General features: G+C 48.5%; 14 protein-coding genes across 14 annotated transcripts; 6 read left to right on the forward strand and 8 right to left on the reverse strand.

The window, feature by feature from the left end:
- Window positions 1-197: 197 nt before the first annotated feature.
- ASPWEDRAFT_77359 (uncharacterized protein) lies at window positions 198-1,427 on the reverse strand (the record flags this gene model as incomplete). Its single annotated transcript, XM_040839545.1, has 1 exon — window positions 198-1,427. A coding segment is annotated over one exon (1,230 nt), but the record flags the coding sequence as incomplete, so codon positions are not given.
- Window positions 1,428-3,234: 1,807 nt separating this feature from the next.
- Window positions 3,235-5,166, reverse strand: ASPWEDRAFT_105452 (rhomboid protease PCP1; the record flags this gene model as incomplete). Its single annotated transcript, XM_040827726.1, has 5 exons — window positions 3,235-3,490; window positions 3,542-3,716; window positions 3,774-4,104; window positions 4,154-4,257; window positions 4,329-5,166. The coding sequence occupies 5 exons, from the start codon at window positions 5,164-5,166 to the stop codon at window positions 3,235-3,237; spliced, it is 1,704 nt and encodes a 567-aa protein (XP_040692287.1).
- Window positions 5,167-5,799: 633 nt separating this feature from the next.
- On the forward strand, window positions 5,800-6,243 carry ASPWEDRAFT_104655 (uncharacterized protein; the record flags this gene model as incomplete). The annotated part of the gene is made up of 1 exon (XM_040827669.1): window positions 5,800-6,243. One exon carries the CDS (start codon window positions 5,800-5,802, stop codon window positions 6,241-6,243), a length of 444 nt encoding a protein of 147 aa, XP_040692288.1.
- Window positions 6,244-7,105: 862 nt separating this feature from the next.
- Window positions 7,106-8,113, reverse strand: ASPWEDRAFT_105256 (Mob1/phocein family protein; the record flags this gene model as incomplete). The annotated part of the gene is made up of 3 exons (XM_040827711.1): window positions 7,106-7,646; window positions 7,704-7,818; window positions 7,873-8,113. The coding sequence occupies 3 exons, from the start codon at window positions 8,111-8,113 to the stop codon at window positions 7,106-7,108; spliced, it is 897 nt and encodes a 298-aa protein (XP_040692289.1).
- An 821-nt stretch (window positions 8,114-8,934) lies between these two features.
- On the forward strand, window positions 8,935-10,443 carry ASPWEDRAFT_106629 (Paf1-complex subunit LEO1; the record flags this gene model as incomplete). Its single annotated transcript, XM_040827823.1, has 3 exons — window positions 8,935-9,134; window positions 9,193-9,373; window positions 9,433-10,443. The coding sequence occupies 3 exons, from the start codon at window positions 8,935-8,937 to the stop codon at window positions 10,441-10,443; spliced, it is 1,392 nt and encodes a 463-aa protein (XP_040692290.1).
- Window positions 10,444-11,421: 978 nt separating this feature from the next.
- ASPWEDRAFT_338013 (Zn(II)2Cys6 transcription factor rglT) lies at window positions 11,422-13,182 on the reverse strand. Its single transcript, XM_040833865.1, has 3 exons — window positions 12,967-13,182; window positions 11,646-12,902; window positions 11,422-11,565 (listed from the first exon to the last, which is right to left on the reverse strand). Exons 1-2 carry the CDS (start codon window positions 13,079-13,081, stop codon window positions 11,737-11,739), a joined length of 1,281 nt encoding a protein of 426 aa, XP_040692291.1. The 5' UTR covers window positions 13,082-13,182; the 3' UTR covers window positions 11,422-11,565; window positions 11,646-11,736.
- A 185-nt stretch (window positions 13,183-13,367) lies between these two features.
- Window positions 13,368-15,737, forward strand: erb1 (ribosome biogenesis protein ERB1; the record flags this gene model as incomplete). Its single annotated transcript, XM_040832628.1, has 1 exon — window positions 13,368-15,737. The coding sequence occupies one exon, from the start codon at window positions 13,368-13,370 to the stop codon at window positions 15,735-15,737; it is 2,370 nt and encodes a 789-aa protein (XP_040692292.1).
- A 348-nt stretch (window positions 15,738-16,085) lies between these two features.
- ASPWEDRAFT_48817 (putative AAA family ATPase/60S ribosome export protein Rix7) lies at window positions 16,086-18,437 on the reverse strand (the record flags this gene model as incomplete). Its single annotated transcript, XM_040837165.1, has 3 exons — window positions 16,086-17,990; window positions 18,081-18,323; window positions 18,390-18,437. 3 exons carry the CDS (start codon window positions 18,435-18,437, stop codon window positions 16,086-16,088), a joined length of 2,196 nt encoding a protein of 731 aa, XP_040692293.1.
- A 254-nt stretch (window positions 18,438-18,691) lies between these two features.
- On the forward strand, window positions 18,692-19,736 carry ASPWEDRAFT_36307 (ESCRT-III subunit protein VPS20). The gene is made up of 3 exons (XM_040834422.1): window positions 18,692-18,810; window positions 18,974-19,337; window positions 19,400-19,736. The coding sequence occupies exons 1-3, from the start codon at window positions 18,767-18,769 to the stop codon at window positions 19,616-19,618; spliced, it is 627 nt and encodes a 208-aa protein (XP_040692294.1). The 5' UTR covers window positions 18,692-18,766; the 3' UTR covers window positions 19,619-19,736.
- Window positions 19,737-19,774: 38 nt separating this feature from the next.
- On the reverse strand, window positions 19,775-21,048 carry ASPWEDRAFT_337729 (PITH domain-containing protein). The gene is made up of 4 exons (XM_040833857.1): window positions 20,972-21,048; window positions 20,641-20,915; window positions 20,462-20,573; window positions 19,775-20,290 (listed from the first exon to the last, which is right to left on the reverse strand). Exons 2-4 carry the CDS (start codon window positions 20,780-20,782, stop codon window positions 19,870-19,872), a joined length of 675 nt encoding a protein of 224 aa, XP_040692295.1. The 5' UTR covers window positions 20,783-20,915; window positions 20,972-21,048; the 3' UTR covers window positions 19,775-19,869.
- Window positions 21,002-23,569, reverse strand: ASPWEDRAFT_149018 (putative ATP dependent RNA helicase). Its single transcript, XM_040829560.1, has 3 exons — window positions 23,200-23,569; window positions 21,457-23,115; window positions 21,002-21,391 (listed from the first exon to the last, which is right to left on the reverse strand). Exons 1-3 carry the CDS (start codon window positions 23,422-23,424, stop codon window positions 21,260-21,262), a joined length of 2,016 nt encoding a protein of 671 aa, XP_040692296.1. The 5' UTR covers window positions 23,425-23,569; the 3' UTR covers window positions 21,002-21,259.
- Window positions 23,570-23,814: 245 nt separating this feature from the next.
- ASPWEDRAFT_24539 (uncharacterized protein) lies at window positions 23,815-25,258 on the forward strand (the record flags this gene model as incomplete). Its single annotated transcript, XM_040832629.1, has 5 exons — window positions 23,815-23,835; window positions 23,894-24,194; window positions 24,240-24,467; window positions 24,527-24,802; window positions 24,864-25,258. The coding sequence occupies 5 exons, from the start codon at window positions 23,815-23,817 to the stop codon at window positions 25,256-25,258; spliced, it is 1,221 nt and encodes a 406-aa protein (XP_040692297.1).
- A 335-nt stretch (window positions 25,259-25,593) lies between these two features.
- ASPWEDRAFT_104320 (mitotic-spindle organizing protein 1) lies at window positions 25,594-25,994 on the reverse strand (the record flags this gene model as incomplete). The annotated part of the gene is made up of 3 exons (XM_040827638.1): window positions 25,594-25,671; window positions 25,738-25,815; window positions 25,917-25,994. 3 exons carry the CDS (start codon window positions 25,992-25,994, stop codon window positions 25,594-25,596), a joined length of 234 nt encoding a protein of 77 aa, XP_040692298.1.
- Window positions 25,995-26,360: 366 nt separating this feature from the next.
- On the forward strand, window positions 26,361-26,846 carry ASPWEDRAFT_48822 (GNAT family N-acetyltransferase; the record flags this gene model as incomplete). Its single annotated transcript, XM_040837166.1, has 1 exon — window positions 26,361-26,846. One exon carries the CDS (start codon window positions 26,361-26,363, stop codon window positions 26,844-26,846), a length of 486 nt encoding a protein of 161 aa, XP_040692299.1.
- Between the last annotated feature and the right edge of the window lie 333 nt (window positions 26,847-27,179).

Here is a 27,179-nt window from a genome sequence, read left to right on the forward strand (position 1 = left end):
TTGTCCAACTCATGTCCATCTAGATGCTCGCGATCATCTCAATCCAAAACAGGGCTAGGGAGGAGACGACGAGCCTGGGGAGTGGGAGTGTCGGGGTACATCAACGCAGGAAGCTCCAGAGTCCAGTTGTCTCGTGCAAAGTCGAAGCCCACGTCGCGTTCTTCAGGCTCCATGGCGTATTCATTCATCGGCTCACGCTTCACGCAAACCCCAATGTCAGTCAAAAGAGAGCCAAACCGACCACGGTTCTCAATTTTGTCCAACTCTGGGTGCGCCTGGATAAGATCCATGGTACGAATCAAAAGGAGTGACAAAGGGACTTTATGGTACTCTGTAGCTTCGAAGTCTTCGAAGTCCTCGCGCACTGGAGTCACGATGCCAGGGGAGCAGGGGCTCAAAGGTCGTTGGGGCACTGATCTGTACTGCAGTGGAGGCGATGGTGTTCCGGGAGCTCCCGGGGGGTACAAAAGGACAGCTGCTTGGCTTTTGTCCGTTTTCGATAGCATCCTAGCAAAGATCTTTCCAGGGGATTCCGGGGGAGTGTCAGTGTTGGGCAGGGTAAAGAGGTCTTCCAATTTCTTCTCGGTCTCTTCGCGGCTCTTGTTTCGATGATTTTCCCGGATCTCGTTGCATGTATCGACACTAGGGGGTTGCCATTCGCGGTTTCGCAGACTGCCGTCATCGGTGGACTTGCCATATGTGTAAAGGTCGTTGATGTATTGGTTGTACGAGTGCTTGTGGCTGTACGCCTCCATAGACAGACCATCACGAACTGCGAACCACGCACGGTATGAAGCCCGTTGAAGAACCAGGCGACATTGGTCCATGTAATAAGTGAGCTCGTAACTCAATTTAGCCACAGCAATTTCATCCATTGCGAAAATGCCTTCTGCACAGTCGACTACCCACTGACAAAATTCGACAGCGAGGACAATTTCCATTCCGGGGTCATCACACACCCCTTCGAACGTCTCGCAGAGAGGACTGCAGCTGAGAAGACCCATGTTTAACCTCCCGTCACTTTCGGAGAAGCTGCGTCTCAGAATGGTGGCAAGCGATGGGATCGTGAAACTATACACTGTGACACCCTCTTCCCAGTCTGCGCGGACATCCCCCATGGTCTTGGGCGACCAGTGAAAATGACGGGCAAAAAGTGTCCTTTCAATGGTATCGAATCCAAGGATATACTGTCTGCCTTTGAACACAGCTCCCTCGTTTGCAATAGGTAAAATACAGAACAGAATCTTCGGCTTTCCGAAAACACAAGGATTGTCTGTTGAATCGTCAAAGAAGTCTTCAAAAAAGAAAGGACGGCATTCGTCTCCATCGAAAACCATCATGCTGTTGCTGCGAAGGGTATTGTTTCTTCCTGTTTCAATTCCAGCTAGGTACAGATGATAGTCGACAATACCCCACGGATGTCTGACGTTGGTATACTCTTCTTCGTCCTTGTCATCTTCTGGATCGGGGCAATTGGCAAATATTGGCGATATCAGTTCACCATTCTCTTGAAAGATGGGTGAAACCAGTCCAGAGCCCTCTTGGAATATCGGTGATACTAGCTCTGAACCTCCTTCGAAGATAGGCGAGACTAACTCGGGGCCTTCTTGACGAAAATAGGACGCGATCAACTGGGGGCATTCTTGACAGTAATACGATGATACCAACTCGGGGTTTCTGAAGAGGGGCGACACCAACTCAGAGTCCTCGGAAGCCGATGGTGATGATACGGGGTTATCGAACATGGGTGACATCAACTGAGAGTTCTCAGAGATTGACATTGGTCCCAGCAGCTCGGCGAAGTTGCCAGACTCGTCAATAACCTGGCCATTTCCAATTCCTATATGTTGATGGAATGAGGGATGGGTTGACAAGACTTGAGCATCCATACCAGACGGGGGTAACGAGGGCTCGTCTTCGAGGGACTCTTGGCTAGACTTGATCTCTCTCCGGCTTCTCTTCAATTTGAAGACAGTAGTCATAGGAAACTCATCCGCCGAGTCATCCATCTTGTGTGCCATAGCTGGGTCGAATCCCCGGGTCCGCTGGCGCGAAAGGAGCGCTTGTCGAAGGCCTCCCGCTGTTTGGATACAGTCTTTGAACGAAAAGTGACAGTAAAGTAAAGTGAAGACAAGATAAAGCGAGGCAGTACTTTCGATGAAAAGAGCAAGCTTGATTTCTTGGAGAGGAAGTAGAAAGGGAAGCAAAGAGAATTTGAGATGGTTGTGAAGGTAAGAGGAACGGTGGTGGGTGAAGAGGGAAGAAAAGGAAGAGAAAGAAGAGAGGGGAGAGAGAAATGAAAAAAAAAAAAAACAGTATCATTCACTCTTTGTGAATGGACCCTAGTTTCTTCAGAAAAGAAGACATATCAAAAGTGGTGAGAACAAGAGGCTTTGTATACTACATAGGGGACTACAAGACTACATGGCTCTACAGTGTCTTCTCCAGATCAGCAGCGACCTCATCGCCGAGAGATCTTCATGCAGAGAGATCGTGCAGGATGAAGAGGAGAATCGCTGCTCTGATCCTGCGTGATGGCTGCATTTCCTCTTTGGGACATCTGCTCGCTTCTCGTTTCGCTTCAGCGCCTGAGGCTCTCCATCTCCAGCCCCCCTCTTGTCTCTGGGGAAACAAAAGAATCAAAGAATCGATCACCTGTGGGATTCTCTGGACAATCCATTGATCTTTTCTTTTTGGACTTGTTGTTCTCGAATACATGTGAAACCGCCTTCGACAATGCACCTTTTGTCTCTGATGCGAAGATTCGAGAGAAAAGGCTCATTCAAAAACACCTGTTTCACGAACCTTAAAAATAGACAGACAAAGAAATTCCCCATGTCAAGACTTGAAACAGACTGAAGCATACTATAAACAATCCGCTTTGTCTTCGTGCGGGTGTCAAGGTGATCCGAGAATCTCAACGTCAAAGGGTATTGTTCCGTATTCGACTGATATTATTTCGACTTGGTATAACACTAGTTCAAGTCACTCAACGATAATGTCCCGGTCCTGCACGCTCTCTTTGACGGGTGCCAGATCTTAGGGTTGCTTTGTTCTCTCGCGACACAGTTTCTTTCAGCTCTTTGTTGAGATGACATTCAACCATCGAGTATCAAAACATCAACTTTATTGTAAAAGAAAAGAAGTTTTAAATTGCAATGCACTGATAGAATTTGTACTGTACATAAATATTATCCAAGAATAGGTCGAAAACTAGTAGCGTCGACTGTCCTATTACTCAGACACAAGTTTTTCAAACCATGTCATTTCCTCTCGTCGCTTCTTCTCCCTTTCTTCATTGTAGGCAGTTGCCCAGATAGCTCCGACAAGATAGCCTCCCAGATGCGCCCAGTGGTCCACCCTGGCAACCCTGAATGGAGACACCAGGTTGAACAATTCAAAAGCGACAATCCCGGTGAGGAATACAGACCCACGGACGGATATTATTTCCTGCCATTCGCGAGGAAGGAAAAAGACGGTAAGCCTGTCACTGATTCCAAGTTAGTCTGCGGTTTGAGTAAAATAGGCAAACAATACGTACTCCGGTTTGAGCATGCACCAAGCAGAAACAAGACCAGACATTGCTCCACTAGCTCCAAGTGATGTGACCATCAGTCGTCCCATCATGACATGAGCAACCATAGAGGTCATCGAGCCAAAGACACCCGCTGCCATGTACAGAGGTAGGAAATTCCCGCGGCCAATCTCATCATGAACTTAAGCAATCAGTATCCATTTTCTCGCAAAGGGTTCCGGGGTATATCAAAACTTACGTCTAGTTCCGATAAACCACAGCACAAGCATGTTTGCCGCAAGATGCGAAAACGTTTGCTGACTGAAGACACTTCCCACAACACCGAGCGCATGCGGGTAGAGTGGAGCGTTGATAAAGTAGCGGTTGAGCATCCTCCAGGCAGGTGGCACTTTCCACAAAGCATAGATGCCCAGGTTGATTCCAATGATCGCCATGGCTGTGGCTGCTGCTGGTGGGGTATCAGGCCACATACGACCTCTCTGTGTGGGAGGTTCGTAGTTCAAGGCGAAGGCGTAGCAAAGGACGAGTGTAAGGAGGGTTACTCCGAGAGTTGGCAGAATGCGACGGGCCTGCAAGCTGGGTTAACCAATATCCAAAATAAGTGACGTACAATCTCACAGTAGTCATCTTTTCTAAATCGATATCATAGTCCGTTCCTTTTATATAGTGCTTCTGTACCCATGCTAGTACCGGACGTTGACTAGGATCCGCTCGCTCACGGACTATGAAGATACTGTTAGTTTGTCCAGAGACAAAATTTTCAATATATCATATCTCCATTCTATAGCCATACCTTCCAAAGTAGGGGCCTCCTCGAACTTTTGTACTGCCGTGTTCTGGATTTGCTGTTGCTGCCTTTCACGGTCAAGCTCTTCGCCTTCCAGCCATTCCCGGCGCTTTTGTTCTTGTTCCTCTAGAAGTCTGGCCTCATTCTTCTCTCGCGCCTCTTGCAGAACACTCTTTCCGAAGGGGTCGTTCGACTCGCCCCGTTCTGCACCATATGAGCCACTCTGTGGTTTGTACAGACCCAAATTCTCTGCTCGACGGATAAGCTTTTGTTCCTCCTCATAATATTCCTTGTCAATGCGGGCAAGAATCGCAGCATCTTCATCGAGTGGGTGATTTGCGCGGAGCCATTTCAGAGCAGCATTGATAGCCGGCTGGCGGGCAGAGTGGGTTATATCATCGGGGAGATCAAGATCAAGGGTACCAGCGAGACGTCGGCCCTGTAGAACGGCGATAATGCGGTTTCCCGCTTCCGGTGAGAATCTTCCACGACCAAATATCGCATTGATTTCGGCAGCAGAAAGGGGCTGGGAACAAGGATGCACACCATGTTCAACCGGGGGGGGCTGAGACCGTAGATGACCGGAAGTTTGGAAGGACCTGGATGGGAAGGCAAATGGAAAGAATTTTGGCACCAGGCCAGCTGACTGAAACGTAGGAGAGGAGAGCGGATTCAAAGGCGAAAAAGACCGTCTAGATATACTATATGGACGCCATGGGGGAGAAATGCGGAGATCGCGACAGACTGAGCGGAGCGTCGTTGTCGCTGGATTTGGCGGGAGCAGGCTCAAGGGACGGAGCCCCGGGCATGGAATCCGCCATGCTACACCGAACGCATTGCTCATATCCAGCGATTGGAATCGGAATCCTGCTGGGAGAAGCTGGTTCGGATTGGACGTGGAGACTAACAATGATCGACTGTCAGAGAAACGCAACGCCGATGCAATCCGACGATGGCCAATAATTGTTTCTCCGAGCCGACGATGAATTGTTCCGAAGCAGAGTATACAGACATGCAAAGATGGCCATTAAGAAACAATTTGAGATGGTTGGTTAGAAACATAGAGCTATATCCATTGATTGGGATATTGCATGTGTGATGTGATGGTGGTCTATTGCTGATATTTTATAGCTGGAGTATACACGAAAGAAGTATATATCAGAGAAGCAAAGCATCACAGATGATAAACACCAAGTCATTAAAACCCAGAAGATATCCAACGGAAACTGCCTATAAGAAACGAGAAGAATATATCAAAATTGGTCTCATCTCTTGCCCAGACAGAAACCAGTATGCAGAGACTCATGTCGATTCAACCTCAAAAACCCTATTATCATCTAGGTACAGACACACGTGATGATAGCGATAAGCAACGACATTCTCATATCATCAGTTGTAATCGCAACAACAAACAAACAAACAAACAAAAAACCACCTATATCGAGTTTTAAAGAGTACGCTTGGGCGAGAAATTAAGATGTCTGAAGAATCCAACCCCATCCCTCCGTCTCTCTTCGCAGAAGCCATCAAGGAGCTCCCCCTCTCCACCATCTACGCCAAGGTCTCCGAACTCCGAAACTCGATCGCCCACCTGCACCGTTCGAACGATGAATTGCGTACCTTTGTCACCGAGTCATGCGACACGGAAGATGACAAGCGAGAACTGGAAGGGTATATCACAGAGAACGAAGGGGTTATCACCTCCATGAGAGAACGGATTACGCTTCTCAAAGCGGAAGTGGAAGGGCGGGGTCAGCAGTGGATTGAAGTGGAGGATAGCAACAACAACAATAACAGTACCGATACAAATGCCAGCTCGGGGGAGAACCAAACACCGTCTTCCGTTGTTGTAAATGGTGCGGAGAACCAGGGGTCAAGGGATACAGGTGCAGATGAGGGGCAGGATGGTGTCTATCTCTAAGGGTTCTCTCATTGATTCAATAATTCAATAAAGATTGAACATCAGAGTGCAATGATCAGATGATATATGCAAACCATGTTCAAAATTCGGGAAATATGGAAAGCAAGTGCACGGCTGCATATCGCACATTATTTACCTGACTCTGCCCAACTGGATTAACCATAGGGACGCAGCAGCAATGTGAATCGGTACCTGCATCAACACATGGCGGACCACTTATGCAAGGTTGAATCATGGATCTGACGAACATCAATTGCCGATTCCAGTGGGATCGCAGGCCATCTCTAGGTCCCTGGATTTCCTTTTTGAGTGTTCAACTCCCTTTCACCGCGCTGCTAGTCAGAGCTTGGAGCTCAATATGATACGGAGAAGAATCCCAACAAGACCATATCCTAATTACTCAATATTTCTTCATATTTTCTCGGCCAATTAAGGCAGTCATTTCCACGTTACGCTAGTTCCAGGCGAAAAATAAAAACAAGATACCATCCATCGGTGAACCCTCGCCACGAGGTTAAATGCACTGCGGTTGAGTAGACTGAAAACAACCACGCTTGTGATATCGAATGTTGACAAGACAGATACATGATAGCTGATGCTGGCCCAAATGGAGTATGCAAGGGGGTAACAAAAATAGGATATTCACACCGCATGCTAAATGCTCAAACCCTCTGATCTTGCATCATACCATCCGCTGATTCGCCCAATTCAATCAAAGTAAAAGGATATTCAGGAAGATGAAACAAGACCATTAAATCGAGAAACGATTTCCAACGCCAGGTTAGAAGAGACATTAACTGCCCATGGCAAAACAAAAAAAACGACTAACTAGATGCATCTCATGAAGAAAAACCCCTCTAGCTCAGCTAGTGGAGGGTTGCTGCGCCCAGTGACCGCCACCAAGCGCTTCCGGGGGAATTCTCTGTTGCTTGATGAACAGATCAATCAGAGGCTGCATGGGCTCCATCTCCTTGTCGGATACAAGCTTGTAGTATTTGGCAACGGTAACAAAGTGCACGAAGCACATGTTGAGAATGTCGTGCTTGTTGATGTGCCAGAATGGGTTCAGCCAGTGGGCGTGGTAGAGATGAGCGTAGCAACGGAACATCTGCTTCATAATTCCCTGGCAATCCTTGTAGAAAGTCTGGGGGAAGCCACTGGATTTGCCAATCCACTCATCCGTAGGAGCACCTGCCGGAGCCACGCTGGGGGTGGATGGTGCGGATCCATTACTGCCCGTGATCTCATTGAGCGCAAACGTTTCGGGCAAGCCGTTGACCTTGTCTGTGGGGAACATGACGGGGTCATGGATTTTGCTGACGATCCACTTTTCAACGCGGTTGATGAACTTGGGAGCCGGGATTTTGGCAGCACGGCCATCCACGAGCCAGGTATAAGTCAGACTAGAAGGCACCACAGTGAGAATCCTCCATTGGCTCATTTGTTATTCATAAACTTACCGTCCAGCCGACATAGTTGGGCAAGTATTTTCATTGCAGATAGGAAGGCCAGTAACGCCATTAACTTCCTGAATGATCTGCAGCATACCGTGAAGCAGGCGATACTGTTCGACAACTACAATAACGATTAGCATCCGAAGTAATCTCAAGCGGCAGTGAGACCACATACTCTGGTGGGCCAGCCATTCTCCCAGCTCAACATTCTTTGGGCAAGCACACAAAGTCAAGAAATTTCCTCTGACGTTCAGTGGAGCGTACTTTTCTTGGAAGAAGTACTTGGGGGCATCGGGATCATATGCGCCAGAGCTCTCCATCGACATGGTTGACGAGAATGACGGAGAGTTGGGAAGAGGGGCCACCTGGGGAGCCTGAGCAGTGACGGGCGACTGAGCTGGGCTTCCGTTGTTCATCTTGGGAGCGTTGTTATTGTTGTTATTATTATTGTTATTGTTCTTGTTGTTTCCACCTCTGCCAAACCCTTGGCGACTAGAAGTGTCCAAGTCAGTTAGTTACAGACAGCCCCAATTGAAGATACAGGGTAAGAAACAGAAGCAGTATTGGGATGAGCGAAAAAGGATGGAAAAGAATATGAAAGAAAACAAGGCTCATAGCTTGCCAATAGGACGGGGAATTTTCCTTTTTATTCCCTTTGTGCCCGTGGCGCCGAGTCTAATCACTCTGCAGGATGGAGGGGGATAAGGAGACAGTAACAGAACAACAGAACAATGACCACCTGATGATCGACTGAAAATCAACAGAGGGAAACACTTACACACTCTGGAAGAAGGTCGCCATTTTGATAGATATATACCCCAAGAGCCAGCCAGACAGATAGAAAGGAGAAGAAGAAAGACCGGCGGGAAATAGGGAATAGTGAGGGGGCAGCTGAGATATTCTGGTGCAGGGCAACTTGGCGGTGATTCTCCCAATAATCGGTCTGGCCCGTGGAGCTGCCACGCGCTAAACCAAATGTGGCACGGACCGGAGGAACCTCTGTCTCCGACAGACTCCCCGGGTTGTGCTGCGAAGTGAAGCTCTCCAGATACTCTTCTCACCACCAATTCTGACCTAGAGACGTCTCTGGTTTTAGTTTTGGCGACATCTGTGTCTGGTACACTTTTTCTGATGCCAATTAGAGAAAAGACCTTGATTTATCTCTGAATCTCTGGTGATTTGCCAGCTCTTTGTTTTTCTGCCGTCGGGAATACTTATCTTTTTTTTCTCTCTTACCATGTCCTCGTCAGACGAAGATGCAGTTCGGCGTCCTGGCCGTGGTGCCGGTCGCCAGAGTCCGTCTGGGAGCGAACGTAGCAATACTCCAGCGGAAAGGAACCAGAGTCCTGTCGGATCGGATGCAGGCAACATGAATGTGGACGACGATGCGGATCTCTTTGGATCAGATGGATCGGATGGTGGTCTAGAAAATCTCGAGTATGGCTTTTTATTTTTTCGGCTGGGGGGGGGTGCAATATGCTGACAACCTCGCTAGTCAACATCATCGAACACTCGACGACGAACAACTCGATTCGGGAGATGACGAGGGCCGCGATGATCGAAGGGGAGATCGCATGGACTATGAGGATGGCGGGGAAGGTGAATTCCCAGAGACGGTGAACATAATGGACTTGAGCCTAGGCCGGGCGCCAGAGCCAGCAACTACAAATGGAGAGGTAGGCGAACGGTGATGTATGGGTTGGAAGTTTATCGCAGCTCACTCTGTCAATGATAGGTCTACACTATGCCGGTTCCGAATTTCCTGTCTGTCGAAACCGAGGAGTTCAACCCCGAGACCTATGTTGCTCCCCCGTACGCTACCGCCGCAACGTCTTTGTGCTGGCGTCACGACCCTAATGACTCCTCCCTCCTCCAGTCGAATGCTCGAGTTATTCGCTGGGAAGATGGCTCCATGACACTCCAGCTGGCCTCGGCGCCTAAAGAGCAATATAGGATATCGACGAAACCGCTTGCTCCTCTCAACAAGTCCGGAGAATACGACACAAAATTGGATTCGCATGTTTATCTAGGAGCAGCCGCGGAAACTTCTTCTGTATTCAGATTGACTTCACATGTGACCCACGGTCTCACTGTCCTTCCCACCACCGTGGAAACTGATGATGCTGTTCAACGTCTTCAAGAATCCCTGGCTGCAGCCACTCGTGGTACTAAGAAGACGGTGGATGGATCAGCACCCGTCATTGAAGTCAAGGAGGATCCAGAACTTGCAAAGAGGCAGGCTGAGCTAGCCGAGCGCGAGAAGTTGAAGGCAGCTCGCCGCCGCCAGCAACTCGCAGACCGTGAGCTTGACCGCGGCCGCCGGGTTGGTGTCAGCCGCACAGGAGGAGCTGGTCTTACCGTAGGCGGCTTGGAAGATGATGATGGACTGCTCACGACTAGACCCCGCGCGAAGAAGCCACGCAGACCCAATCGCCGCGGTGAAATCCACACTGATGACGAGGAAGATTACGACCGCCGTGGTCGGACCCGGGAGGATGAATACGATGAGGACGACGATTTTCTCGTTGGTAGTGATGAAGAGCCCGAAGAAGTTGCCGATGATGACGACGAGGACATATTGGAGGGAGACGATGACATGGATGCCGAAGGCGAGGAAGAAGAAGAGGCTAGGCCGACCAAATCAAGACCTGAAAAGAAGGGTTCTGAGTCCGAAGCGGCTGGGGGTGGAACGCCCCCTGCGAGGAAGAAGAATCGCTACATTGTGGACGACGACGATGACGAGTAATCTCCTTTATTTTTTTTTGGCTCATAATAATCTTGAAAATTTACGGCCCTCAATTATGCCCCCATGAACAAACATTTTTTTTTTTTTTTGTTTTTTTTGCACTTTACCGGTCATAACAACTGCATCAATCTCGAGTTCATATGAGCGACTTTGATTTTTGCATTATCTTTCAAATTTGTATCTCATCCTTCATATTTGGCTTCCTTGTAAAAACGATGGCCCAGGAACAAGTGAATTGACACATACTGATATTCAGTTAAACTAGATCGTAGGCATCCGTATCATCGCCAAAATAGTGGGATCAGCTATGCCTAGGTAGTATGCCGGTTGACTTGAGACAACATGGTGGATGATTCGCTTTGCTCATAACTAGACATCGATGACAGGCATGTTGACCCACAGCATTTGAAAATGACAAGCTCAAGGTGACGGTAAATGAGCCATCTTATTGATATAGAATGGAACCAGCAATCAACCCAGGACTCCAGACAGCTCGGGTGCTTCTGGAATTCCCTGTACTGCTCAAAACTCTACATCATCACCATCTCTCTTCTCATTGTTCTTGAGCTTCAATACTATTTGGGGTGTGTCACTGGGTTCATCATGTCTGCTAAGAATACTATAACCACTCCACCACTTATAGGAATACCCTTCCGCTCATCTGGTTTCCTGTGTCTGATAATGCTGAGGTCATTTGCAACGATCCAGATGAGATCATCCAGACTATTACTACATGAGGGCTGAAGAAGCCGTGGGGAAAACACATCAATGGCTAGATATAGCAGACTACAATAGCTATTAGTCCAGGGTTAGGTATATGGCAAATAGACTTAGCAGCTCCCGTAGGCACCTCTAATATCGAACTGGTTATTGAACGCTGTGAAAATGCTCTCCAGAGACTGGCAGACACGAAGAGCAGATTGTATAGTAGATACAGACCCGGTGCTGCAGCTTGACAAAATACACCTCCCTAATCCCTAGCCTAGGTGCATCGGAGAGGTCGCAAAGTAACTAGAACCTTCTCCTCCCCTGCCCATTCATAGATACGCAAAGCCACTGTCTGTACTCGGTTGTAATTAATATAGCTATTAAACAAAATAGAGTTATTTCAGCTGGTAATGGCTTGACCTCAGCGAAGCTCTTAGTGAAAGACACCGAAAGCGCAAGAAATGAGCCTCACTAAGATCATATTTATATAGTACCAACACCTAACATTTTGACTCAACCAAACGCCTAATATGTCATAAATTTCGTTGCTTGAATGCAGTATGTATGTATCGTCGTCACTCATGTTTAGGAAATCACCCCATCAGGATACTCGGACGGCTCGAATTTGAATTTAGCGATAACTTCTCTGGCACTTCCAACCACTCGGAGACATAGAAGATCTCTCTCATCTGCTTCTTGGGATGGACTGCAAGAATCGCCATCAGATTGGTCGGAAGCAGGGGAGCGGTGTAACGGATGTGAATCCTTCCCTGAGTGCCATTTTCGCTGGCGTGCCTCCATCTCCTTGATAAGGGAGAGCAGATTTGGCGAATCAGAACATTGGACACGGCCGGCCTGTTCAGTAGACCCGCCAATGACAGCACTTCGAACAGTCCCACGAAGCCATTTTGCCCAGCTTTCGGCGGGGTTGTGGGACTTTTGAGCCATAAACGTCACGTAGGAGGGCGGTGCTGCCTGCTTCCCCAATTCTACCGCATCGGCCTTTGACACGCGTAACCAAGCATCGGCGACAACGTTCAAGAGTGTTCCTGTAAACATGACATTTTGCATGCCCGTGGCAAAATTCTTTGGACATGCTTCGCAACGGATGACATCCCGGGCTGTCTTGGCAGCAATGAATAACGAGCATATTGTGTGTTGTGAGATCGGAAAAGGGGCAAGTGAGGAAAGATGGCTGAGGCATAGATATAGATATGACAAACATGTACACTGAGCGTTGCTGGAGTCGGTAGAATCCGTATTGGAAGAAGGTGTCATAGGAAGAGACTGCATATCTTGCAAGCTCGCTGGCATTGTGAACGGATTGGAGGTTGCCGCGGACACACTTGAAAAATCGGGCCATGGGCTACTCGTTGCGGGAATTGGATTTAAATTCATTCCCAGATGATCTGGTTGCCAAGAATGGTTATGCTCGTCATCCGCAGATAAAAGGTTTGCTTCTTGTCTTCTAACTGGGGCACAATATACTTGAGGAAACAAACCGAAGGCTTCTGATGTGGTGGTAGTAGGGTCTGTTCCGACGTGGAAAGGCGTGAATTGATTATTATTATCGAAATCCGTCCATCTATCATTGCCAGAGACCCTCAATGGATCCTCATCGTCGTCCTCTCGCATTCGTTTCTTGGGTGGTCGTCCCATTTGCTTTTGTATTGAGTAGTGACAGGCGAGAGACTGCTTGATGCAACGACTACAACCTTTGGATTCGCCCGAGCATTTCAACTTTCGTTTTCCTTTTACAGAATACAGTTTAGTTTGTCTTCTCATTATACCCAGCTATAAATAAATAAAACTTACTACATTCATCGCAAGCAGCATGTCGTTTCAGGGACGGCACTGGGGTAGTATCATTACTAGCATTGGCGATTGAAGGAGGGAGGGGTGGGTTCCACCCCTGGTCAGTGCATGGCATCCTGAGAATATAACTGGACCAGGATAGATGAAACAAATGCAGTTAATAAGGACATCAACAGCAAAGCTCCAGCGCAAATAGGATCTTTCCTTTTTCTTTCTTTGTTGTACCGAATATTTAATCCAAAGTGGCGGCGATGAAACGATAAGATGTGCAGTGGAGGGCGGTGTGTCACGTGGGCGGTGAGTACAGAAGCATCGTTGCGGAAAAGAAAAAAAAAAAGTAAGAAAAAAAAGTTATCCAGAGAGCAGTGAAGACAACAAAATCCAACGTCTTTTCATACACCATGGTTGACACCAAGGCCTCGAAGAAGCGCAAGGCAGTGACCCGCGATGTTGAGGAGGAAGCGGGAGTGTTTTCTGGAGATGAATTGAATGGAGGAGATTTGGATGGAGCGCTTTCTGATAATGCAAACGACTTGTCGAGTGACGAAGACAATTCGGAAATTGAATTGATTGATGATTTCAGTGATGATGATGATGATGAAGATGAGGAGGAAATTGACAGTGACGAGATTCCATCTGAGGGAGAGGACATGAAGAATAAAAAGTCTAGCACTAAAATTGCTGAGCGTGATGGACCGACCACCGAGGACAATGAAAGCTCCAGCGAGGAGGAGCAACCGAATTTCCGCATTGAAAAGGACGCCAATGGAAATGACCGTTATCTCTACGATGAGATCAACCCCGATGACAACTCGGATTACTCTGATGCTGACGATAATGCGAACACCATTGGCAATATCCCGCTGTCTTTCTACGACCAGTATCCTCACATTGGCTACGACATTAACGGAAAGAAGATCATGCGCCCTGCCAAGGGCGAGGCTCTCGACGCTTTGCTTGATAGTATTGAGATCCCCAAGGGCTGGACTGGTCTTACGGATCCTTCGACCGGAAAGCCCTTGGAGCTGAGCCAAGATGAACTCGAATTGTTGCGCAAGGTCCAGATGAATGAAATTCCTGAAGATGGCTACAACCAGTATGAGCCAACCGTCGAATGGTTCAGTAGTCAGCAGGAGATTATGCCTCTCAGCGCTGCTCCCGAACCAAAGCGTCGATTCGTGCCCTCTAAGCACGAAGCCAAGCGGGTTATGAAGATCGTGAAGGCGATTAGAGAAGGCCGTATCCTTCCTTATAAGCCACCAAAGGAGGGCGATGAGGAAGATAACGATTTGATCAACTATGATCTCTGGGCTGATGAGGGAGAACAGCATGATCACCCTATGCACGTTCCTGCTCCTAAACTTCCACCCCCCGGCTACGAGGAGAGTTACCACCCACCTGCCGAGTATCTACCCGACAAGAGGGAACGGAAGGCCTGGGAAGAAGCAGACCCAGAGGACCGGGAGAGAGAATATCTCCCGAATGACTTTGCCTCTCTCCGGAAGGTTCCTGGATATGAGAACTTTGTCAAGGAGAAGTTTGAGCGTTGCTTGGATCTCTACCTTGCTCCTAGAGTTCGCAGGAGCAAATTGAACATTGATCCCGAGAGCCTTCTCCCCAAGCTACCCAGCCCTGAAGAGCTGAAGCCGTTCCCAACCGCCTGTGCTGCGATGTTCAGAGGACACAAGGGCCGTGTGCGTACCCTTTCCGTTGACCCCACCGGTCTTTGGCTCGCCACTGGAGGAGATGATGGAACCATCCGAGTTTGGGAACTTCTCACGGGTCGCCAGCTGTGGAGTGCGAAGCTGAGTGAAGAGGACCCGGTCAATGTGGTCCAATGGAGACCTGGCAAGGATGCTGTTATTCTTGCCGCTGCCGCAGGTGACGATCTTTTCCTTTCTGTACCTCCTATTGTCGACCCAGAAATTGAAAAGGCCAGTCTTGAGCTTCTTGATGCAGGATGGGGATATGCTGCCTCAATTCCACCCCCAACTGGCGCGGAGGCAAACAAGAAGAACACGCCTCCTCAATGGATACGTCCGTCGTCTTCGCTCGCGGACTCTGGAGTGTGTGTCGTCATTCCCCTCCGGTACGTGGCCAAGTCTATTTCGTGGCATCGTCGCGGTGACTACTTTGTTACTGTATGCTCTGGTGCATCTACTCCTGCTTCAGTGGCCATTGCCATCCACACCGTTTCCAAGCACTTGACCCAGTACCCCTTCCGCCGACGCATCAAGGGTGGTGGACCTCCCCAGACAGCTCACTTCCACCCGTCGAAACCGATCCTCTTTGTCGCAAACCAACGGACAGTTCGCGCGTATGATCTCTCTCGTCAACTTCTCGTCAAGATCATCCAACCTGGTGCTCGCTGGATCTCCTCATTCGATATTCACCCCACATCCTCCACCGCTTCTGGCGGAGACAACCTCATTGTTGGATCTTACGACCGTCGCCTCTTGTGGCATGATCTTGAACTTTCCCAGCGCCCTTACAAGGTTTTGCGGTACCACCGCAAAGCTATCCGTGCTGTTAAGTACCATCCCAGTGGCCGTTATCCCCTGTTCGCCGATGCCAGTGACGATGGCTCCATCCAGGTCTTCCATGGTAGTGTCACGGGTGACATGCTCAGCAATGCCACTATCGTCCCTCTCAAGGTCCTCAAGGGCCACAAGATCACAGGTGAACTCGGTGTGTTGGATATTGACTGGCACCCAAGAGAAGCATGGTGTGTTAGTGCAGGTGCGGATGGAACTTGTCGTTTGTGGATGTAATTACACACGGGGATGTCATGCATGCACTATTACTGCTTACTATTTCTTGTGCCGCATTTACATGAAAGGCGTTTTGGTGTGTATAGTATTTTTTTCAAGGTATATCCATACTACAAAAGTTCGGTTTTATTTTGACCATGTAGATCCAACTTTTGGTTTTTAGAAGTCGCCTCGATTCAAAGGTGACCCGAGAAAGCGGGCACCAAGGATGCCATTGCTCTATATGTGTATGAAAAGTATTCCCAAACTCCTAACCCCCAGCCTCAATATCATGGCATAATCAGCAAAATTTTATAAACCATAAAATATGTCCACTATATGTCCAATGTTTTGGTCACGGCGTATAATTTACGCAACGCCACCGCTCCAATCCCTCCGTAGCTTCTCATACTTCTTCAGATCTGTAACACTAGGTCGAATGAACGACTTGGCGGCGACAAAGTCTTCGAATTTAATCGTGTCGCGTCTTTTGATGGCGGAATATCCAGCACGACGGAGCAAGCTTCCCAGATCCGCACCACTGAATCCTTCGCACTCTTCTGCCAATCTCCTCATGTCCTCGCTGAATTCGATCCGGAGGTTGCGCACCAGGGTTTGCAGAATCTCCACGCGCTCTAATGGACTGGGCAGGTTTACAAAGAGGAGCGTCTCGAGACGTCCAGGACGAAGCATCGCCGGATCAATGATATCTGGACGGTTTGTGGCTGCGATCACGTAAAGTCCTTGGCGACTACTGCCCAGGCCGTCGAGCTCGGTGAGCAATGTGTTCACGACACGAGCAGAAGCCTCGGAAAGGGTGTCATCTCGTCGTGGAACCAAAGCGTCCAGCTCGTCGAAAAAGATGACGCAAGGAACTGACGAGCGAGCACGTACGAAGACTTGCCGCACTGCACGCTCAGATTCACCAACGTACTTGTTGAGGAGCTCAGGACCCTTAACACTAATGAAGTTGGCGCGCGACTCGTTGGCAACGGCCTTGGCCAGGAGCGTTTTACCGCATCCAGGTGGACCCCAGAGCAGAACTCCTGTGGGAGCCGTAATACCGACGTTCGCGTAGATATCCGGGTTCCTAATCGGTTCCACGATCGCCGTGGAAAGTTCATCACGAATTCCACCTAGGGCACCAATGTCTGCCCACGTGGTGTCTGGAATAGTGGCAAAGCCTTCACGCTTGGAGGAAGGTTGGATCTTAGGAAGAGCAGTAAAGAAATCCTCGTTTGATACCAGGACTACTTGTGCTTCGTCTCCGAGGGGTGCCTCCTTGGCGTGTGTGATGAGACGGCGTAGTTCTTTGATTTTGGGACTAATGTCATCCACCTCCTCGATTTCCATTTCTTCGCCGCTATTCGATTTCAGTATCTCCAAATATCTCTTGATGGCAGCGGCACCAGCCGTAGAAACCAAATCGTTCAAATCGGCACCAACGAATCCGGGAGTTCTTTTGGCCAAAGTCTTGTAGTCGAGGTCGTCTGCCATGCGCATCTTTCGCGTAAGTGCCCGGAGAATTTTCTCTCGGACAGGTTCAGAAGGAACAGTCATGTTGATTTCTTTATCGAATCTGCCTCCTCGGCGCAGGGCTGCGTCTAAGCTGTCTGGGCGATTAGTTGCAGCCAGAACGATCACAGGCTTTCCATCCGTCTTTTCCAACGCCAAATCATCCATACAGGTTAAAAGCTGCGCGACAATTCTCTTCTCCATCTCTCTCTGCGCACTCTCTCGCTTGGGCGTGATGGCGTCGATCTCATCAATGAAAATGAGACAGGGTGCTATTCTCCTTGCTTCTTCAAAATAGTCTCGCAGAGCCTTCTCAGACTCTCCCGACATCCCGGAGATAACAGATGGTGCAGATATGGCAATGAAAGGAACCCCCAGCTCTGCTGCAAAGGCATTTGCAATCATAGTCTTACCGCAACCCGGCGGTCCATGCAGCAGAACACCGCGGGGAGGTTGTACATTGGATGACAAGTAGACTTGCGGGCGAGTCATGGGTAGTATGACAAGATCTCCTAGCTCCTGGACAACATCATCCAGCCCGCCCAGGTCCGTGAGGCTCACATGAGTCGGGGGAGATCTATCGACTGAGCTATCGGCTTTCCGTCGCTTGGAGGAAGATTCGCCTCCATTTTGTCTTCTCTTGCTCGAAGTAGCTGCAGGCGCAGGATTATTTTCCGCAACGTTCGACTCGGTTGGTTTCGAGGGTTTGGAGCCTGTGTTCCACATGCCTACAATGCTTCGGTTGAGGCTATTGGACTCCTAGTCTAGTCAGTCTCCGGGCGTGAAACTGTAGTCTTGAGCCCCGATGCAAGGCGACCGCATGAGTACAAATGTGGGTATATCACATACTGCCGCTGGCTTTTCCTCTAGCCCTTCGAAGTCACCCTCTATGGACTCGTCCTCGTCGTCTCCGAGCACATCACTCTTCACTACCTCCACAACCCGTTCAATGCTATCTTCTAGTATCCTCTTGGGCTTCCTGTTCAGACTGGAATTTGATTTTTTGAGGCTCTCATATATCGCAGGCACAGACAGACGAATCTGGTCCTTTTCGGACTGCTCATCAATGATTTTGCGCACGACTTGGTAGACCTGCGGAGACAAAAGAAGTCAGTCAAAAGGAAACATCTGGTGATAGAATGCTTTTTTTGCCCTCACCTCACGGTCCAAGCCCTGACGCAAGGTCGGTCTGCCCCCGCGACGCATCTTCACTTGCCCCCAAAGCCGTTGCTGTCGAGTTCGATTCGATTCAAGATGCGGTGCTAATCCATCACTTGTGAATTTCCATAAATTTGGACGACCGGAAGAAAAGATTCGCCGGCGGGCATTGGAGAATCTGAAGGATTCCGGAAGTGTGATTGGACAATGCCACTAGCACCGTATTCACAATACCACAATACCATACCATACATCAAGACCGTACCGCCGGCTCCGAACCACGTCATTTCCTCCCCCAGTAACTTAACTATCGTTTGGAGCATATCGATCGTTCTATCTAAGCTATCTACTTGCACCGACGACAATATGCGGTGACAATGGGCAACACAAGCAGTTCACCCAAGATTTCAGCTCAAGATCGGTGAGAAGTCGTCTATCTTCGTCTACAGTCTGCACTATGATCACCTCCACGTTGCTTCCAAGCAGTCCTTGTGACTGATTTGCCCCTGCGCTTATCTCTCACGACTCCCTGCTTAACCCCTCTTGCACATCAGGGCATGCTAACATCCATGGTACTATCACAGAGCAATCCTCGACTTAAAGAACCAGCGCGATAAGCTTCACAAGTACCAGAAGCGCATTACAGTCCTCACCGACCGCGAAACTGCAATCGCAAAAGAATGTCTCGCTCACGATGACCGAAGGCGAGCCCTGCTGGCTCTGCGCCGCAAAAAGTACCAGGAATCGCTCCTCGCGAAGACAGATAAACAGCTGGATCAGCTAGAACAACTAACCGGTCAAGTTGAATTCGCACTCGTGCAGAAGGATGTCCTTTTTGGCTTGCAACAAGGTACCGAGGTGCTTCAGGCTATCAACAAGGAGATGGGCGGTATTGAGGGCGTCGACAAACTCATGGGAGAGACGGAAGATGCCCGGGCATACCAAGAGGTAAATTCTTTTCCGAAATAGCCACTGCCAAGTTTACATGCTGATCAACGATCGTGGTGCAGGAGATCAGCCAGATGCTTTCAGGGCAACTGTCGAACCAGGATGAAGATGCAGTAGAAGATGAACTAGCTGAACTTCAGCGACAAGCTGAAGGTCCTGTTAAGTTGCCTGAAGTTCCTACAGCCCCGCTTCCAAAGGAGGACCAGAAATACCACGAGCAACAGGCCAAAGAAAGAGCCAGGGCCAGGGCAAGGGAACAAAGCGCAGTTCCAGCTTCTTGATTTATCGACCGTGCACTGTTCCTCGATGGATTTTTTTGTCTCATATGCAATAGAGAAAGCATTTTTTGGCGTTGGGGTTGTTTGTTTTGTGTTTAATTAGATTGGCATAATAAATACGGAAATTAGACCATTTTTCATCCTTTGATTATGAAGAGTCCAGCTCTACAATTAGACGCATAATGACCCTCTACCTATGAATGGGATAGCCCCGATGGAGGACAGTAACATGCTCACTCGATGGCTCTACTGTCTCACTGACCAGGCATAATTCTCCCTCCCACGCCACTTACGCCTGGGATTGCGACATGATCACCAGGGTTGGCTGCCGCTTCATAAAGGAAACTAACAGGTTCCCGGTTGAGAGCCATAAACTGGCCCTTGAATCCAATGTAGCCCACCTTGGTCACGTCTTCCTCCCCGTCACTCCAATTATCCTCAAAGAACAGGGTGATCGAAGTGGTAGTGTTCCAGTGAGCCCGGTTTAACGGTAACTCGAAGATGTCAGACCCGGCAATAGGCTGCGGTATCTCGATAGTTTGTGTTGGACTGAGATCGGAAGCGGTTGCAAAGTCGAGATCGTCGCGATTTTTAAAGAGCTTGAGGGTTTTCGGAGCGGATGGTGTTGGTGCAGTGTATATGAGAAGCGAGTGCACTTTTACTTGTCCAGTAAAGCTGTAGGATGTAAAATGCATGTTAGTCAATGTGTCCATGGTATATTGATGGTCATTTATCGCTATAGCCTTTTCAAGGCAGTTTTCATCTCCTGACGATAAGATGAGGGGTATTTGGCGGGGTACATTTGCGAGAGGAGTCAATCCACATAAGAATCCGGGGACAACGAACGGAATATACATGAGCAGTTGCTCATCAGCATCGCTCTCGAGCTCAGGCTCATCATTTAATCTCTCAGTCCATGTCTTTTTGACAATGGCAGATCCAGAGTTGGGGGTTGCCTCTGTTTCCTAGCAGTCAGCAACAATATTTCCAAGGCAATGGAAACCGTAAGGTAGATATAGCGATACCGTTTAGGGTATTGATCGAATCGAAATCAATCTGAGAATATAGCAAAGACTGGATGGCCGGGGTGATGTCGTTGGAATGATCGTGGCCGTCCTCTCCGTGACAGTGGCCATGGTCGTGATGGTGGTGATGATGTCCAGACATCTGGAAGGGGTTATGAAAAGTGTTTTGGATCTTAAGAACGTCTTCTCAAGACAATGGGATTCTTATGGAATGAACCATGAATGAGGTCGAGTCAATCTTCGCTCTCAGGAAAGCGGATCTTCTTCGCTCCGACCTAAACGCAATGACGTTGACCCTGAGCCCTAGATGCTATGGCATTTGAATACATACAAGCTAATATTTCTAAAAAAAAGAGTCTGATTCAATGGAGAAAATTTGTTGTTCTTTCTTGCTATAGTATTATGTGTGTATATTTAAATCTTCTCTTTAGAAAGGGTTTGCAGGTATAGCTTCCAAAGGTATTTCGCCTCCAATAAAACGGCCATTCAAGTTATGCCACGATTTATTTGAGACAGTGGATCATATATAGAGATGTACAACTGAAGTGTCAGATTCGAAGCCCGGACAGGAGTCAAGCACTTGGGTCAATTTCTATAGATCGACTGCTAGAGCACCAAATCAATTCACTTTATAGAATTCAGGAGCATACTCAAGAAGGTAGCCCTTTTCAATTTTCGTGACATCTCGAATGAATGTTTTGTCGCCTGTTTGCAATATTTCGTGGAATATGACCCAATCGGCTTTTCGATTCTGGAGAAAAGTATAATCAGTACGAGAGCCATAAGAATATAAGCCATGTTGGAGATGGTACATACAAACATCAATGAGCTGGGATGAGCATGCAGCGTAAAGCCCCCGCTCACTGTTTTGAAAGTTCCATCTGGTTGCATCTTCGCAGCATGCGCAAAATACCCCGTAGTGAGACATCGCTGGATTTGTTCAGGTTTTCTGCTTGGGTCTGCTTTTCGTTGGCTCGCGGACAAAGTTTCATCGACTTGGATGCCGAAGCGTTCAAGGTAACGCTTGAGCTGGGCTCTAATGCTCACGGCACGTTGTAGAGATCGGTAATTCAAGAGATTGTCGCGGCACCACTTAGAGTCCCTTTTGCCCTTCGTGACAAACGCTTGATATACGTTGAGATATGTGAGATGGTCACCCTCTTCCACAGCGAATCTCCTGCGTGTACTCTCTGATGATTTTTTGTCCCCCTCATGCTGAACCCACACAACCCCCTGAAGGCTGACCATGGCGGCAATCGAAAGGACTTCGCTTAAGCAGCCAAAAGACTGCGCGGTGAGAAGAACTTTGCCCATCATAGGATCCACTGCGAGTTCCGCCATTCGCATTCCCAGAGGCTTGGTAAGTTTCGCATAGTCATCAACAGCACCGAGCGAGTATAATAGCTCAAATGCGCGAATCACAAGATCTGCAGGTGGTGGTGTTAAGAAATCGAACCGTACTATGTTGTCTATACCCAGTGCCTTCAGCTGCATCACCACAGGTGCCAAATTTGACCTCTGGATTTCTGGAACCGTGGCATCTGGAAGCGATTCATAAGCCTGCTGTGTATAGAGACGGAAACATTTCCCAGGCTTCGTTCTTCCGGCTCGTCCTGCCCGCTGAACAGCGGCTGCCTTTGATATCGGCACCGCTGTCAGTGTTTCAACACCAGTACTCGGGTTATATGCCCTAAGTTTTGCAAACCCACAGTCGACCACATACACGACTCCGTCAATGGTAACAGAGGCTTCTGCAATGTTTGTCGACACAATAACCTTGCGAGTGTTCTCTGGCGCAGGCTCAAAAACGTACATCTGCTGGTCTGTTGTGAGACCGGCATAGAGAGGTAATGGGAGTAATGATTGTGCCTTCGGGTGTAGGGATGCAGCCCGCTCAGATATCAATTGAATTGCCGTGTCAATCTCATCTCGGCCAGTTAGAAACACGAGAATATCACCATCAGCTTCTTGCAGGTGTATGTCAAACACCGTCTTAACGGATCGATCGACGTAATCTTCAGCAGGTGAGTCGAGAAAAAGCATATCAACCGGGTACATTCGCCCTTCCAAGCTAATTATTCTTCCAACACTTCCTCCCATCTCACCGGTCTCTGCACCACTTTGAAAACCATCACCCGCAAAGAAGCGGAGGAAATCTTCAGCTTGCAAGGTTGCACTACTGACCACAATTCTAAGCTCGGGGCGTCTCTTCCCGATTTTCTTCAAAATTCCCAATAACACATCTGTACTGAGAGATCGCTCATGTGCCTCATCAACCATAATTACTGAATACCGAGATAAAAGAGGGTCTACAAGCGCCTCTCTAAGCAGCATTCCATCTGTGAGGAACTTTATCCTTGTTGAAGCAGATGTAAGATCCTCAAAGCGAATCGAGTAGCCCACTTCTTCGCCGAGTTTGCAGCGCATCTCTTCAGCTACTCTTGTAGCAACAGTTGTAGCAGCTACCCGTCGCGGCTGTAGTCACTTGTTTAGCCACCGAGAGTTCTTCCTATCGCAAAGAAAGCAATAGCAAGGGTGGGGGAGAAAGCCTGATCTTACCTGCGTAACTGCTATGGTTTTTCCATCCCCACACCATCCTGCCTGATCCAAATACTGCGGAAGTTGCGTCGTTTTTCCACTGCCGGTTTGGCCAACCACTATAGTGACAGGGTATGTTTCCACTAGATAGAGCAAATTTTTTCTATGCTGTGCGATAGGCAATAAAGCCGCAGGCTTGTACAATGCTGGAATAAAGCTCGAGGAGAGTTCCAATTCCGAAGCCATTATAATGTACGATGCACTTGAAACACCCTGGATTTTCAAACAAGGAATCTAGAGTTGTTTAGTGGACGCAATTTAGGCATATTGGAAACACGATAGCTATGTAGTTTGAAAACCTCAAACCATCGGCATGTAGCACCCAATACGTTATGCAGTTGCAAGCACAAGAAACAAATGGATAATGCGTTTGTATGGAGATGATTACTCATCAAATACTATTCTATCACGTGGCTTCAACGTCACCGCGGATCACCAACAAGAGTGGCTGATGTCTTGGAGTATCGCGCAGTCTCTAGAATATTTCTTTCTGCCTGGTGGGCTCATATAAATTCACGATCCCTGCCACCTCAGCTAAGCATCAGGATTATTCAATCTTGGACGCCCTGCCCTACGATGTCGGAAGAAGACAAGAATGTGAGTTGTCCCCTATAATCTCTCTACGCCTAGTAACATAAGCTTATTTTGCTCTTAGAATACGACCAGCAGACCACTGGCTGCACCACATAGTCCTAAGCCAGAGTCCCCAACAACAGCACGACCTCTGGATTTTGACGATGAACCTCAAGAATCTGGGTTGGCCTCCGCTCCTTCAGCTCCGTCCCAAAGAGGCACCACCGAAGCTGCCCCGCCAAAGCCACCGCGCCCATTGAGCCCTAAGCAGCAGGCCGAAAGTACACTCAAGGAAGCGTTCCCGACTGTCGATGCCTCCGTCGTGAAGGCAGTGTTGGTGGCTAGCAACTGGAACGTGGAACAGGCTTTCCATGCCCTCCTTGGTACGTGGAGACCGAAGTCTCTAGTTACTATATGTTATTGACCAGTTCCTACAGGCATGACCGATCCCAATGCCCAGGAAGACCTAGCACCCCCGAAACCCCCTCGTCCTTCTGCAACGCAGAGACAACTTGAATCGGATGAGATGTATGCGCGCCAGCTTGCCGAGCACTATAACCGTCGTGCGCAACCCCGCTACGAGAATGACCCTCGATACGAGCAAACAAGAAGAGGAAGCGAACAGTCTGAGGAAAGAGATTATAGCTTTTTTGAAGGTAAGCAGGATATTTCTTTAGGGTAATATAAATCTTATCGCTAATCGACTTTGTTTCAGATGACCTTCCCGTGATCCGCGACAACATTCGCAAAGGGTTCTTGGAGACCCAATCGAAGGTCAACTCCTGGGTACAGAATCTAAAGAAACGGATGGATGGCGAGGAGGAGGCGGAAGGGTCTCAGCCCAGTCAGAGCTATGGTGAAAGCCAAGGTTACAATCGTCCAAGGAGGAGCGGTGATATGAGCCGTCGGAGTGGGGATCGTGAACGTTATGATGCAGATCCTCAGGTCTTGGGTGATGATTTCTCTGCACTCGAGCTGAGAGATTCAGAAGGTCAGTATCCATGCATTTTCTATTCTTATAATCGAAGGTCATAAACTAACCTCTATCATAGCTCCTCCCGCACGCCCTCCTAGGCCACTCGCCAATACCGATCTTCATAAGACCTCATCCCCTTCACCCGATAGACGCAAGGTGTCCTTCCAAGAAGGTCCACCTGAGGAGATCGGCAACCTCTACGATTCATCTGAGCCGATCAAGCCAGCATCTTCCGCAAAAAGCAAGTCGAGCAAATGGCAACCTCTGTCAACTGTCGAGCCGTCTCCTGTGGGGGAGAACGATCCGTTTAGTCTAGGCGACAGCGACGACGAGAGAGATTCAAAGCCCAAGGATCAGAATACTGCTGATGAGAATGATCGAACAAAAAAAGCTACGACCGAGGTAATGGCTGGCGATCTCAATTCTGCATCGAAGGACGTCAATAAAACCGACAATACTGGAAAATCATAGGCTTGCATTATGATTATCATCACCTACGCTTTCCTACATTTTTCCTTTTGTCTCATTCTTATTATTTTTATAATGCTCCTTTGTCTAGTTTATGATACCAAGACAGATGGGAGGCATGAGAAGTTATAGCAAGCTCATTGATTCTTAGACATACAGACAATGTATGTCAACGCAACAACCAAACAAGCCTTCCATCAATAATAAATAGAACCTTCCCATGACAATGTTATAGTATGAGAACTGGGTATCTTGAATTGAGAAAAAAGACCAAAAGTACGCCCAACCTAATCTATGAAATAAGCCCTGGCGGTTTCCCGAGCACCATGATCTAGTATTTATTCTTGCATGGCGTGCTCGCCAGCCAGGCCACGTTGAGTAATTGAAGCCTCCTTTCTGAGATCATCAATGACGCCCTAAAAAGCAGAATGCCTAAATCAGTTGCTGGCTCTGCACAAGTATACCAGAGGCTGGAAACCCACAGCGAGTGCGTCGGGATTGACGCCATTCTCGATGAGAGATACGCAAAGGGATAGCTCAGTTCGATCGAGATTTGTGTTCTTAGCAGACCAAACAAATGTCAGCCTTCATTGCCAGTTGTGGTCTATATCGAAAAAGACATTTGCTAAAGCCATAAAGGAGAATGGAAAGAAACACGCACAAGGAGCGTTGATATTTCGTGAAGAATGTCGATGACTTCGCGGGCAGCCTGGCGCTTGTCATCGGCTTGTGAAGGCATCTTCTTGATATATCGGCAATCGGTGGTTTCATGTAGGTAGAAATGAGATAGTAGTACTACTAAAGTATCAAGGATGATGATGCTATTCAGTAGGTTGCATGGCGCGTTGATCAATCGATCCGTTAATTAATTGGGTGGAGTTGCGGAGAGTCGGCGGCCGAGGCTTTTTCTCTCTCTTGTGGTGCAGGTCAACATCTGAAGATAGCCAACCTCTACGTTCTTTTTACTCTTCACCATTCTGGCATTTGAGCAGACACAATACGGCCGTTGTTTTAGTTTCTCTCTTCAAACACATTGCAGCTCGTATCTACTTCTTGCTACTGTTCCTAACCCTCTTGAATGTAGATCCTGGAGGGGCTCGGAAGAATGCCTATTGACTTAACCATATCGGACATCCATTCCTTGGGTCAGAAACAAGCGTTTGAGACTCTCGCGCAGATCGCACGCGTTGAGAAAAAGGCATTCCCTGCCAATGAGGCCTTCAGTTTTGGCGAGGAACTGTGGAGGAAGAAGCCTAACACGCGGGTCTTGTATGCGACCAGTCCAACAGCGCCTGGAGGATCGTCTTTGATCGCCTATGCCGTCTATGTCCGACAGAAAGGAATAGCCTTATTGCACAAAATATGTGTGGCAGAAGCCTACCGTCGTCAGGGTGTTGGACAGAAGCTCATGGACTATATTCAACACCGGCTAGAAAAGGAGGGCTGCCAATACATTCAACTATGGGTGGATAAGGCCAGGGACCCTGCACGGGCGCTGTATTCGCGTGCTGGCTTCGAAGAACGAGAGGAAATTGCCGACTACTATGCCCCAGGGCGCACTGGTATTAGAATGGTTCTCGATCTCGATTGAACGTGGGAGTTTACTCCTGTCACTCCTATGCATCTCCTAGACTCCTATGGGCCCTTGGACCCTTAAGACCTTTCTTCCCAGATTCTTTCGACGAGAGGGGCACTGCTTTTTTTCTACCTCTTGACTTCTCCTGAATTCTTTGAGGGGCAAATGAAAGCATGGTAATGGTTGGACGCGTCCTTGTTCCTGTCCTTGGGAATCATCCCTTGCAGGGTCGTGCATTTCACAACGTGAGCGTTATCGCGCCAAATCGCGCCAAATCGCGCCAGTGCCCATTGTTCTCTAATCATTCCCACATTTCAGTGACGTCAAGCATATCCAGGTATGGCTTCG

Source organism: Aspergillus wentii, assembly GCF_001890725.1.
Source record: "Aspergillus wentii DTO 134E9 unplaced genomic scaffold ASPWEscaffold_2, whole genome shotgun sequence".
Lineage (NCBI taxonomy): Eukaryota > Fungi > Ascomycota > Eurotiomycetes > Eurotiales > Aspergillaceae > Aspergillus > Aspergillus wentii.